Here is a 14,190-nt window from a genome sequence, read left to right on the forward strand (position 1 = left end):
TTGGACTCCATGCAGGCAGCACAGATGTTCTGGGAGTCACAGAGTTGTACAGCACAGAAGCGGGCCCTTTGGCCCAACTTATCCATGCCGATCACAATGCCTATCTACGCTAATCCCACTTGCCTGCATTAGGCCCGTATCCCTCTACTTCTTCCCTATTCAAGTACCTGTCCAAATGCTTTTTAAATGTTCTTGTAATTGTATCTGCCTCCACCACCTCCTTTGGTAGCTCCTTCTATATAACCACCATCCTCTGAGCGAAAAACTGCCTCTTAGATCTCCTTTAAATTTCTCCCCTCTCACCTTAAACCTGTACCCTCTAGTCTCCCACCCAAGGAAAAAGACTGTGACTATCTACCATATCTATAACCCCAATAATTTTATAAACCTCTAAAGGTCACCCCTCAGCCTCCTATGTTCCAGTGCAACATCCTGGTGAATGTTTTCTGCTCTCTTTCTAATGCTACCACATCCTTCCTGTATTGTGGTGACCAGAACTGTACACAATACTCCAAGTGCAGCCTGACCAATGTTTTGTACAGCTGCAACATGTCGTCCCAACTCTTATACTCAATGCTTCGGCCTCTGAAGGCAAGCATACAAAATGTCTTCTTCATTGGCCTATCCACCTGTGTCACCATTTTCAGGATGCTATGAACTTACACCACAGGGTCCCTCTGTACATCAACACTGCTGAGGTCCCTGTCATTTACTCCATATGTGCAGTTGGTATTTGACACCCCAAACTGCATTACATAAATCCCAAAATGCACTGGACTGGCACAATGCTGAGCAAAGGTTGTGCTGAAGCCTGTTGTGGATCGTGGCCTTGAGGATCATTTGTTTACATTGCAAAGAAAGAAAGATAAAAAGAGAGGCTTACATCCATATTATGCCTTTTATGGAATCCCTGAACCACTTTATAGCTGATACAAAGTTATTGTCAATTCTTGCAATGCAGAACATGAGAAACAGAGGCAGGAGGTGTTATGTTTGTTCTTCATCAAGAGACAAACTTCATGTGGGTTTAACATCTGAACATTTATTAAAACAAAAACAACAGGCTGCAACAGACAGGCTGCCTTGCTTTCCCGCTCTTTTACAGCCACTTCTTGTTCCCCCACGTGACCCCTTGCGTTGCCTGCTGGGAACTGTAGTTCTTAATTATAACTACATAACAACACATAATAACACAGGAGGTGGTCATGAAGACTGCGTTGGCCCACAGAAAGATGTGGATGATCCTCCATCTCAGCTCAACATCCCCACCACTCAGCTACGTTGTCTCCATCCTCCCTTGTTTACCTCAGGATGTGCAACTATCACTCCTTCGATAGTTACAGGCGTATCATCTGCTTATATGAGGGTGAAGGCTAGATAGTTGGTTTAATTTTGAATTATTCATTCGTATGCTGGCAATGCAGATATTTATTGTCCATTCTTAATCACCCCCGAACATCCACATCTAAGCGGCGGGAATCACATACAGGCCAGACCAGGTAAGGATGGCAGATTTCCTTCCCAAAAAGGAACCAGATATTTTTTCAGAACAATTGGGTTACTATGACAAAGACTAGCACATTACAAATTTATTTAATTACTTGAACTTAAATTTCCAGCTTCCATGGGGAGATCTGAACTCATGTCTCTGGATCACTGGCCCACTCAGGCAGCTTGTCCAGTAGCTAATTTACTATACAGCATGTCTTTAATGCAACATGATCTGGCTTGCCAATTCGTTAATTCTCTTACTGCACAAAAGCCTCATTGTTGGATGTACCCAATGACTGAGCATCTGGGGTAGAGGATTCCACTGAGCAGGATACATGATAGTCAATTTGTACAGAGCCCATCCCTTCAAACATCTGTTTGAAAGTGAACAAATCATTTTTCATTAAGAGGTGTTGGTTGAGGGATAAATGTTCACCAAGAGATTTTGGATAATTCTCCTACTCTTCTTCAATATAATTCTTTGGGGTCTTTTACATGGAGTCTAATTTGAAAGACAGCACTAGATGCGTGTTTTGTGAAAAACAACATAGATAAAACATGTTGTAACAGTAAAAACATGCTAAGGTGCATCTGATCTGCAGCTCTCATTATGATTGTGTTAGTAGTACAAGTTCTTTGAAGTCAACTGCAGAATTGTTCGAACATCAGTGGAATAATGGCTGCATGGTTCATAAGGGAAAATATTGTACCATATACTTGAAAATGTTCTGTAGCCAAACTCACTTACAGTCCAGTAGCTGGTTCAGGCAGAGAGAAATACTGAAAAATCATTCTGAGGCTTTTTGTATAACAATCTCAAAGCCTAGAAAAGTACAGTAACAATATACAAAAGGTTTATTTAAAACTCACCATTCAATTTGTTTGTGCTGCATGAGGAGCTTCTGGATTTCTTCCCTACACTTTTGCTGGTGTTCTGGGTGTTGGGCCAGGCAATACAAGAGCCAAGAAATTCCACTTGCTGTAGTGTCATGACCTTCAAACATGAAGGTGTCAACCTCTGCTCGGATTTCTTCATCAGATAGTCCTTTTCCATCTTCATCCTGAAGCATATTAAATGAGCCTTAAGTGAACCTCAGTCTTGTTAACAATTAGGATTTTCAATAGACATAGAACAAAAAAAAAGTCTGTGATTAATACTCTTAAACAGCAGTTATGGTCTTGCTTTCCCAAGTATGCAACACACAGCTGTTTGGAATTTTACCAAGGAAATCTGATTTTCTTTACAGTTTTTTTGTAGACTATCTGTATTCAGCAAACTTCCTTTAGTTGTTACAGAGAAATCACATTACAATTTCTCTAAAAATTCCAGGGAAACTTTTCCCTGATCTGCTTACATCACTGTTCACTAGGAGGAAATTATCTTCCTTTTTTCTTTAAATAACAGCAGCCACCACAGTTGCAGTGAAATATACAACAACTCACACCTAATAACCAATGAAAAATACATACTCAATGTTTAAATTCATCATTTTGCAATTAGGGATTAACTTCCCCAATCTGTTGTTGAGTTTTATCACCAAGAATAGATACAAGATAATAGGGCAGGCTTTTCTGACTATGGAAATGAATGGTAGGAAAATTGTGAGTAGGAAAACTACTGAATCTGAAAATAGTTTATTACCCAGAAACCTTTGTTAACCAACAACTTAGCATTCCACAATCTTTTGACTTTAAAAGAGCTACCTTAGTGAGTTTTAAAAATGATGAAGAGTACAGATAAATATTGATAATTAGATAATCTAACTTGGAAACTATAGGTGAGAACATTTTGTTTCTTCCTATTGTGCATCTATGCCCATGTTATTACATGTTCAAGAGGCTCTTAGATAAGCACATGAATGTGCAGGAAATGGAAGGATCTGGACATTGTGCAGGCAAAAGAGATTAGTTGGGCATTTGATTAGTTCGGCACAACATCGTGGGCCAAAGAGCCTGTTCCTGTGCTGTACTGTTCTATTTATTAGCAGAAAAACTGTTCAGAAAATATCTAATTGTACTCCATCACTAAATGATTCCACACTTGTGTATGTTTTCCATGATATATGCACAATGCCCATTTATGTTTTTTTTTGAGAATAACAAATATTTTTCAGCTGGTTCTTTCAAAAGGCGGCTTAAAATGTGGTTCATGACACTGACTGATTGAATGGACAAAAACCTGGCAAATGGTATTTAATGTGGGAGTGTGTTTAAGTGTGAGGTCATGCACTTTCATTACAGGAATCAAAAGGCAGATTATTATCTAAATGGAAAGAGATTGCAAATGAATGAAGTTCATAAAGATCCAGGTTTTCTTGTGCATGATGCACAAAAAATTAGCAGGCAGATGCAGCAAGTAGTTAAGAGGGCCAACAGCATATTGGCCTTTATTGCAAAGGGACTGTTTTGTTACAATTGTACAGTGTGTTGATGTAGCCACATCTGGAGTACTGCACCTAGTTGTGGTCCCCTTACTCAATGATATGGTAGCACTGGAGGCAGTCCAAAAGAGATTTTCCAGCCTAACTTGGGATGAGAGGCTTGTCCAATCAAGAGAGGCTAAATAGGTTGAGATTGTATCCTTTGGAGTTTAGAAGAATGAGAGGCGACTTTATTCAAAAATACAAGATCCAAAGGAGGTGTGACAGAGTAGATGTTGAGACGTTTTCACTGGTGGGAGAAGCTTGAATGAGGGGACGTAGTTTCAAGGTAAGGGGCCAGTCATTTAAAACTGATGTACGTGGAAACTTCTTCTCACAGATAGTGATGAATCTCGGTAATTCTCACTCCAGAGAATTGCAGAGGCCAAATTATGAGAAGTAATTAAAGTGGAGGTAGATCATTTTTTTTTTGAAAGATGGGGATGATTGAGGGTTTTTGGGATCTGGCACAGAGAAGGAGTTGTGGCTATAATCATATTAAATGGTGGGGCAGGCTTGAGGAGCCAAGTGGCCCATTCCTGCTCCCATTTTCTTGTCTTCTGGTGTTCTTCTTATATCCTGCTGCAAAGGTTACATGGCTGATAAGTAGCACAGGTATTTCAGAGGCAGAATTGGATATGTGCACGAACTGTCTTCTGTATTTTTACCATTCTTTAAACTCTAGAATGTCTCTCCGAGAGCTGGCAGAGTGGCTGTGGTATGGAAGATGCACATAGTTGTTTGTAGAAGAACAGCAATGTGGCACAGGAGAAATGACGAGTGCAGGATGGAGACTGAAGGAAGCTATCAGAAGCTCAGCAACTTTTGGAGAAAGCAATAGGTTCACTAGCTGTTGATCAATTCATTTTGGGGCCTTTTTATGTTGCAATTGTAGTGGTTGCTACCGCGGAATAAAACAACTCTACTCGGAGGATTGCCAAACAGAACTGGTTTATTTTCCCACCTTGCGCGGGCCCTTTAAGGGAGAATGTTCCCGCCCAAAACAACCGGCAATGACGTAAGTCCTACGTCATCAGGACTTTCCCGCGCGCGGGTTCTCCCCGTCGCTCGGAAAGACGAGGCCCGCCGCCATCTTGGGCCTCGTCGCTCCGACACCGCGCGACCCGACTGCCGAGCTGGTTCGCCCGACTAGACGGTGAGTCGCCACACAACCCCCCCCAGAACCGGCGAGACAGTCCCCAAGGTCCGTGGGCTGTGCCAGCTGCCGCTTAGGGGGGCAGCCTCTGCGTCGCGGCGTGGCAACCTCGACAGGCTGTTGCAGATCCAAATGGGCCGGTTTGAGGCGGTCCGCCGTGAAAACCTGTTCCCTGCCTCCAATGTCCAAAATAAAAGTGGATCCGTTATTCCGTATGACTCGGAACGGTCCCTCATATGGTCATTGCAATGGCGCCCGAGGTGTGCCCCTGCGAACGAAAACAAACTTACAGTCCCGTAGTTCCTTGGGCTGACAGGATGGGGCTTGACCGTGCCATGAGGTGGGAATCGGGGCCAAGGCGCCAAGCTTCTCGCGCAGTCTTTGTAGGACTGTTGGGGGTTGTTCCCCTTGGTCCCGAAGGGCAGGTATGAAATCCCCGGGGACAACTAGTGGCGCCCCGTATACAAGCTCAGCTGACGAAGTGCGGAGGTCTTCTTTGGGGGCAGTGCGTATGCCGAGCAGGACCCAAGGCAGCTCGTCAACCCAGTTAGGTTCCTTCAGGCGGGCCATCAAGGCCGATTTCAGATGGCGGTGAAAGCGTTCCACCAACCCGTTTGATTGAGGATGGTAGGCCGTGGTGGTGTGCAGCTGCGTCCCTAGCAGGTTCGCTAATGCAGCCCAGAGACTGGAAGTGAATTGGGTGCCTCTGTCTGAAGTGATGTGGGCCGGAACACCAAAACGTGAGACCCAAGTTGTGAGCAGCACCCGGGCGCAGGAATCAGTTGTGATGTCAGTCAGGGGGGTTGCCTCAGGCCACCTCGTGAACCGGTCCACGATGGTAAGGAGTTACCGGGCTCCTCTTGAAACCAGCAGAGGGCCCACGAGGTCGACGTGTATGTGGTCGAACCTCCTACGGGTAGGCTCGAACTGCTGTGGTGGGACCTTGGTGTGTCGCTGGATTTTTGACGTCTGGCAGTGCGGACAAGTCCTGGCCCACTCACTGACCTGTTTGCGCAGGCCATGCCAGACAAACTTGCTGGCGACCAGTCGGACAGTAGATCTGATGGACGGGTGCGCCAACCCATGTACCGAGTCAAAAACGCGTCTCCGCCAGGCTGCAGGGACTATAGGGCGGGGCTGACCAGTCGCAACATCGCAAAGTAGGGTCCGCTGACCTGGACCAACCAAGAAATCTCGGAGCTGCAGACCCGAGACTGCGGTTCTGTAGCTGGGCAGTTCGTCGTCAGCTTGCTGTGCGTCAGCTAGGGCTGTGTAGTCGACACCCAAGGATAGGTTGTGGATGGTTGGTCTGGAAAGTGCATCAGCAACGACATTATCCTTTCCGGAGACATGTTGGATGTCAGTTGTGAACTCGGAAATGTAGGATAAATGTCTCTGCTGACGAGCTGACCAGGGATCGGAGACTTTGGAGAAGGCAAAGGACAGAGGCTTATGATCGGTGAAAGCGGTGAAAGGCCTGCCTTCTAGAAAGTATCGGAAATGCCGGACTGCCAGATACAGCGCTAGAAGTTCCCGATCAAAAGCGCTGTACTTCAGTTCGGGCGGTCTAAGGTGCTTGCTGAAAAATGCCAAGGGTTGCCAGTGGCCTTCGAGTAGCTGTTCCAGTACCCCACCCACCGCGGTGTTGGACGCGTCTACCGTGAGGGCAGTCGGGACGTCAGTCCTGGGGTGTACCAGCATCGTGGCGTCTGCCAGGGCGTCTTTGGCCTTAACGAAAGCAGCCGCAGCCTCGTCAGTCCAGGTGATGTCCTTGCCCTTACCAGCCAGCAGCGAGAACAGAGGGCGCATGATACGGGCTGCTGCAGGGATGAAACGATGGGAAAAGTTGACCATCCCAAGGAATTCCTGTAGGCCTTTGACTGTGTCGGGGCGGGCAAAATGGCGGATAGCATCCACCTTGGCGGGTAGGGGTGTTGCCCCGTCGCTGGTGATTTTGTGGCCGAGGAAATTGATAGAGTCAAGTCCGAATTGGCACTTGGACGGGTTAATCGTGAGGCCGAAATCGCGGAGGCGGGAATACAGCTGGCAGAGGTGGGAAAGGTGTTCCTGGCGGTTACGGCTGGCGATCAGTATGTCGTCCAAGTAAATGAACACGAAGTCCAGGTCTCGGCCTACCGCGTCCATCAGCCGCTGGAAGGTCTGCGCGGCGTTCTTAAGGCCAAACGGCATCCGAAGGAATTCGAACAGGCCGAATGGGGTGATAATCGCAGTTTTGGGGACTTCATCCGGAGGGACCGGGATTTGGTGGTATCCCCTAACGAGGTCCACTTTGGAAAAGATGCGGGCCCCGTGTAAGTTCGCTGCGAAGTCCTGGATGTGAGGGATGGGATAGCGGTCCGGGGTGGTGGCGTCATTCAGCCTGCGGTAGTCGCCGCAGGGCCTCCACCCTCCGGTGGCTTTGGGGACCATGTGCAGGGGGGAGGCCCAGGGGCTGTCTGACCTGCGAACAATCCCCAGCTCCTCCATGTGACGGAACTCTTCCTTTGCCAGGCGGAGCTTGTCTGGAGGTAATCGTCGTGCTCGGGCATGAAGGGGTGGCCCTGTGGTAATGATGTGGTGCCGTACCCCGTGTGTGGGCCTAGAATTTGTAAACGAAGGTGCCAAAATCGATGGGAATTCGGCTAGGAGCTTGGCGAAATCGTCGCCAGAAAGGGAAATGCAGTCCAGGCGCAGGGCTGGTGGGCTGATTTCTCCCAGGGGATAGGTCTGGAGAGTGCTAGAGTGAACTAACCGCTTCCTTCGCAGGTCGACTAACAGGTTGTGGGCCCGAAGGAAATCGGCTCCTAGGAGTGGTCGGGCGACGGTGGCAAGGGTAAAGGTCCAGGTAAAACGGCTGCCGCCAAAGTGTAATTGAAGCGTACGGGTGCCGAAAGACCGTATCGTTGTACTGTTGGCGGCATTGAGTAGAGGACCTGGTGGCCTGTCACGAGTGTCGCGGCCTGTCGGGGGCAAAATACTGACCTCTGCTCCAGTATCAACGAGGAAACGCCGTCCAGATTTCTTGTCCTGAACGAAGAGGAGGCTCTGTCGGCGGCCAGCCGCCGTAGCCATCAGCGGCGGCTGGCCCTGGCGTTTCCCTGAAACTTGCAGGGTGGGCGGCATCGATGGGCCTCCGCACCCCACCTCTGATGGTAGAAGCACAGCTGGTCACCCGTGTCGTCGTCTGCGTTCCTGGGGCGTGGCTGCTCGGTTGCTGGGGCCGGGTGAGGTGGGCGTTGGGCTCGCGGCCTGGTGATTTGACTGACGGACGAACCGCTCTCGCGCTTGGCCCTCCACAGGACATCTGCCCGGGTGGCCACCTCACAGGGGTTGCTGAAGTCGGCGTCAGCTAACAACAAGTGGATGTCATCGGGGAGCTGTTCGAGGAAGGCCTGTTCGAACATCAGGCATGGCTTGTGTCCCTCGGCCAGTGCCAGCATCTCATTCATTAGGGCGGATGGGTATCTGTCCCCCAGGCCATCCAGATGAAGCAGGCGGGCGGCGCGCTCACGACGGGAGAGGCCGAAGGTCCGGATCAAAAGGTCTTTGAAAGCCGGGTACTTATCTTCCTCTGGAGGCGACTGGATGAAGTCTCCAACCTGGGCGGCTGTCTCCTGGTCCAGAGAGCTAACCACATGGTAGTACTTCGTGGAGTCGGAGGTGATCTGCCGAAGGTGGAATTGCGCTTTGGCCTGGTCAAACCAGACGCTGGGCCGAAGTGTCCAAAAGGTGGGCAGCTTGAGGGCCACTGCGTTGGCTGCTGCGCTATCGTCCATTTCGCGGGTCCAAAAGCCGTTTGGACCGTCGGGGTCACCAATGTAGCGGTTGCTACCGCGGAATAAAACAAGACTCTACTCGGAGGATTGCCAAACAGAACTGGTTTATTTTCCCGCCTTGCGCGGGCCCTTTAAGGGAGAATGTTCCCGCCCAAAACAACCGGCAATGACGTAAGTCCTACGTCATCAGGACTTTCCCGCGCGCGGGTTCTCCCCGTCGCTCGGAAAGACGAGGCCCGCCGCCATCTTGGGCCTCGTCGCTCCAACGTCGCGCGAACCGACTGCCGAGCCGGTTCGCCCGACTAGACGGTGAGTCGCCACACAATGGATTTTTTTTCATATAGAGGAACAACTGGTTCCCAAAGTGTTTGTTTTTGTGTAACTGTGTAATTTTAAAAGTACTAATGCACATTTCCCTGTGATGTCCATGAGGAGAAGCCAGCTACTGTGAATCAATGGGCATTGTTTATATTTCTCCTCAGCTGGATGTTCTGGTGAAATGAGTGTCAGTGACCTGCTTGATGCAACTGTGCTCTTTGGATTAACAAACACTACACTTATCCCACCAGAATGACTTGATGCTTTTGAAGTTAGTTACCATGCAGTTTTTGATAGCAGACAATAGCAAGGATATAAAACCAAGACAGAGGTCAGCATAGTTTTACTCAGAAGTTAAGAGAGATAAATAGTTGCAGTGAAGAAAAGAAGAATGTTTTCTTTGACCATAGCTGAGAAAGCAAAGGGGTGGCCTGATAAAAGCAACCGAAAAATAAATGGAAGATTACATTTGGATAAATGGTGACAGATTATTTTCACTGAACAGTGACATGGTGCCAAGAGGATTTAAAATAATCCAAAAAGAATTAAAAAGGCGATTAGGGAAATGTTACTTATATTGATGGTGATTAGAATATGAAATTCTCCATCACACATCATTATGAATGAGTATTTTTAAAGGGGAATTAAATGGAACCTTGAAATATAAAGAGAATCAGGAGATAAGCAGGAGAGTAGGATTCAACAGTGCAGCTCATGTGGAGACAATCGTAGTGCACACTTGAATATCTGAATGCTCTGTTGTTATGCCATAATATTTTATGATTCTAAGTTGATATGAAATTTTGAGATTGAGGTGTTTTGAATGACTACAAAGGATTTTTTTCTCCTGCAGCCAAGCTAGCTGTACCTGGATCTGGAAACATATCTCAGTGGATGTTGCCGACACAGATGCAAAGCTTCTAGTTTAAGAGCACATACCTGGCATCCTTTAATTCCACATCTTCATCTGCAAAGATCACAGGGTAGGAGAGACACAAATATCCTACTTATCTGCCATGTAGCACATTTAAACTATTAACATGTCATATCTTTAAGCAGGCAAGCTGAATGTTCCAGACTGTCTGAGACAACGGCACACCGCTGCAGAACAGGCTCACCATAGGACTTTCCTATTCAATAGGATCATAATATGAACACATGCATGAAAACAGAGAGAACAAGATAGCCATGTGCTACAGATTGCTGTACCCCTATTTTCCACAATTTTAGCTGCAGGAGTAAAAGTCCCAGTGCACTGCTTCCTGATTGTGTGGAATAGACTGCTATTCCCCATTTTAAGACCAGGCATAAACCAATATGATTCATTATGAAATATGAAACTTCTGAAAAAAATTAAGATATTCAAAGGCAGACATTAATTCATTATGGAAATCTTGTGGGAAGTTAAAAGTAGTTATGAGATCTTATTGCTCCTGAACAAAATTTAATCAGGCCCATTAATTATGTTTTGTGTAAAATCCAGCCCCACTGGGATACAAGGGAAGGTTGAAGCATTGAACATTTATTGATTAGAATAGTAAATATAATTGGTGACCAACAGGGTGTGTTGTGGACATAAATAAATGCAGTCTAATTTTACTCCTTTGGGATGTAGTGCCTCATAGAATAGCAAGGAGTCTGCCTTCAAGGTTTACTGTAAATCCAGTGATTTAACTGGCTAATTATCTCAAATGCCTTGAATTGATGTCTTGGTCAAGGCAGGTGTAGGAACTTGTTTCTTTTGGTAGCTTCTCCAGTCACCTATTTGGAGATATACAAGGGCAAAAGGCAGATGACAACCTCAGACCCTCAATGGAGGACAAGGTCTCATCTTAACCATTGCTCTTTTCATCACATCACTATGAAGCAAGGAATCTTTCAGTCATGGCTCTTAAGTGTCTGTTCCAAGAACAATGAAACGAGCTTAATCAAATGATATATGCTGATCATGTATCAATACCTTGATATCATTAATAGTATTCCTGATCTATGCTTTGCTATTAGTATTAAGGCTATAAGGAAAATCTGAAACCACTGTAGATATCACTGCAAAAGTTATTTACACAGCAGAAAACATCTACTTTATGCTTAACCAGAACTACTAACTATTACTATATGTAGTCACTTACCCTTGCACAAAGCAGAATATCCAAGAAGTCCAAATACCTCTTGTCCTTGATTTTTTCCAATTCTTTCTCATCTTTCAATACCTCCTTTCTCTGGCATATTACTTCCTCTATTAGATAGAAAAAACTCATTAGGACTTAATGTACACTCAATTATCATTACAACTAGGATGATTATACTGCTGCAGGGAGGCAATAATGCTGAGCAGAAACATTTCCATGTTTTCATTTATGTTCTTTCTAAAGGCTTTTTTATCTGTTTGGATAAAGTTCTGTGGCATCGACTTAAGGGATGTTGATGTTGAGAAACAGGTAACCCTATATTGCTTACTAGGTGCTTGAATATTGTTTTGTCTTGAGCATACATTTCCAATTGAGAATTGGAAATGTATGCTCAAGATAATGGGTGAGCCATTTAGGGCTGAGAAGAGGACAAATTACATGCCTATTTAGGATTAGAATCAACAGATTTTTGGAACAAAAATTGATTAAGATAAGTCATGAACTTACAGAATGATGGTACAGGTTCATGGCCTACTCCTGCTGCTATGTTCCTATCACAATCAACATCAAGTGCTTCCAGGTCAAGGATTATAAAGGTCAAAGAAGCACAAGAACTTTAAAATGGCAGCAGGGCATTCAACCCAAGTTAATGCTTAACCTCCAGCAGTAACCTTCATTGCCTGCACACACCTTATTCCTCTCCCTTTTAATTATCATTCCTTTCAATCACTTGCTCTCAGATTGTGACGTTTTCTGCTTCAATTACTAATTCTGCAACACTCACCAAGTAAAAAAAAAAGTTTCACCTGCTCCTGTTCTAAATCTTTATTTCTTCCTTCTGCATCACTCAACCAATGCTGAAAGTATACATTAATATTTTGTTCCATGTCTCATAATTTTATGCATCGATATTAACTTTCTATAAATTTCTACAATCACCTAAAACTCCTATAACCAAACTGGTGAGCGTTGCACAATTAGCAGAGTAATCCCTGGCAGTTTTCTAGTGATCCAGTTGCGTAGATGGTTTACTGCCACAATATCATCCTGATGTTAATGTGTTCATTTTTCAGGCAAGGCCATCATTTGTTGCCCATCCCTAATTGCCATTGAGCTGAGTGGTTTTCTGGGCTATTGCAGAGGGCATTTAAGGGTCAACCAATCACCGTGGTGAATCATATAGGCCAGACTGAGCGAGGATGGCAGATTTCCTCCTCTGCTGGACCCAAATGAACTAGATGTGGTTTTACAATGATCCACAGGTTTAGTGGTTATTACTACCCATGACCAGGGCTTTGCCAGATTGAGGCAGAACACAAAGCAACACAAAATCCTTTCCAACATCCTCAGCCTTCCATCACTATAAAACCTTGAGCCCAAACATTGTCAAGTACCCATTCCCCATCTTCACCCCCCCCCCCACCCTATGTACCAATCTTCTTTTCAAGTGTCTCCTACAAAACCATATTCCCCACCCCACCTCTAGCCGGACCCTCTCTGACCACGCTCCCACCTCGCTGATATCTAGCACAGCCTTCTCCACCTCAATTGTTCTTAAGCATAAACCTCTCTGATCTCCATCCTCACCCATTCAAACCGAACCCCAAGCATACAGCACAGAAACAGGCCCTTTGGCCCAACTGGTCCATGTCGACCAAGACGCCCATCCAAGCTCGTCCCATTTGCAAACTAATCTCCAGCCCAAACTTCTATCACCACTCTAAGTTGCAAAGTTGTCCTTCCACCAAACATAAGCCAGACGCTCACCATCCAGCAGCCAAAGGCAGCCCAGCCCTTCTTCCCTCATCTCCGATGACCTGAACCACCAGACTCATGGTCCTGACTTCATACTTTCCTGTTCTCTCCTCTGCATCGCAAACAATGCCTTCGACCTTGTGTAGAATAGAATTTTGTAGTTTTGAGCTCTCAAATGAAATGACATCACACAATTTCTAGACTAATATTTTTGACCTTTATATTCTGTACCACTTGTAATTAAACCCGGTGCCTTGCATTGTCCTGTAAATCTAAAACCTTTGCTCTTCCAGACCATCAGTATGGGATTTTGGGTTTTTAATTAATAGAAACCAGAAAAGCAAGAAAGTTATGCTTTTTTTTATATAAATCAGTGGTTAGACCTCATCTGGTGTCTTATGTCCAAGGCAGGTAGGAACTGAGATTTTAGAAGCATGCAAAGGCCTTGAAGAGAGTGCATGGCACCAGGGATGAGGGGGGTTTGCTTGGTGCGATAGATGGGAGTTAGCATCATTCCTAGAGCAGAGATTAGTGTGAGACCTAAAGAGGTGTTTAAAATTATGAAGAGTTTTGAGGGAGTAAGCAAGAGAAACGGTTTCTTCTAGACATGGACTTAAGGTAATTCGCAATGGAACCTGAGGGAAAATGAGGAGATCTTGTTTCACACAGTGAGTTGTTGTGATCTGAATTCTCTGTCTGAAAATAATTATAAGATAATTGGATATATACTTGGGAAGAGAAAAAAAAGAGCACAGCCATGAAGAAAGAAGAGATAGACAAAACAACACAAGCTTAAAGGGAAAATGGCTTAAATGCAGCCTCATATGTTACATGATCCTATGAAACTTTATCCACATCAGATGTTATACTAAATGATCTATTGTTATCCAATGGTGATGCACTACCAATTCTACAGCCCTATACAGCAATTTACACATTGGAGGACTGAAACATTCTACCCAGCTTCTATTAACACTTCATTAACTTCCTTCAGTGACCTGTTTGAGTATCATAAGAAGCCAATGACATCCATGTAAATTTAATTTTTTTAAGGAACAATTACTTCTACCATCTCTAACAAATTTTCCATATCCCCTACAAGTACACTGACATGCTCTGGGTGTCAACCTTGCCTCAGGGTCAGA

The 14,190-nt window shown here is 45.4% G+C and overlaps 1 protein-coding gene across 2 annotated transcripts in view; it reads right to left on the bottom strand.

The window, feature by feature from the left end:
• Positions 1 to 14,190, bottom strand: part of LOC127568144 (cytochrome P450 4B1) — an 82,236-nt gene that overhangs the window by 14,605 nt on the left and 53,441 nt on the right. For both annotated transcript variants that reach the window (XM_052011523.1, XM_052011522.1), the window contains 2 exons: positions 11,291 to 11,397; positions 2,362 to 2,552 (listed from right to left, as the gene is read on the bottom strand). In XM_052011523.1, the coding sequence (XP_051867483.1) occupies positions 2,362 to 2,552; positions 11,291 to 11,397 (298 nt within the window). The remainder of the gene's footprint in view (positions 1 to 2,361; positions 2,553 to 11,290; positions 11,398 to 14,190) is intronic.

The sequence above is a fragment of the Pristis pectinata genome, chromosome 3 (assembly GCF_009764475.1).
Source record: "Pristis pectinata isolate sPriPec2 chromosome 3, sPriPec2.1.pri, whole genome shotgun sequence".
Lineage (NCBI taxonomy): Eukaryota > Metazoa > Chordata > Chondrichthyes > Rhinopristiformes > Pristidae > Pristis > Pristis pectinata.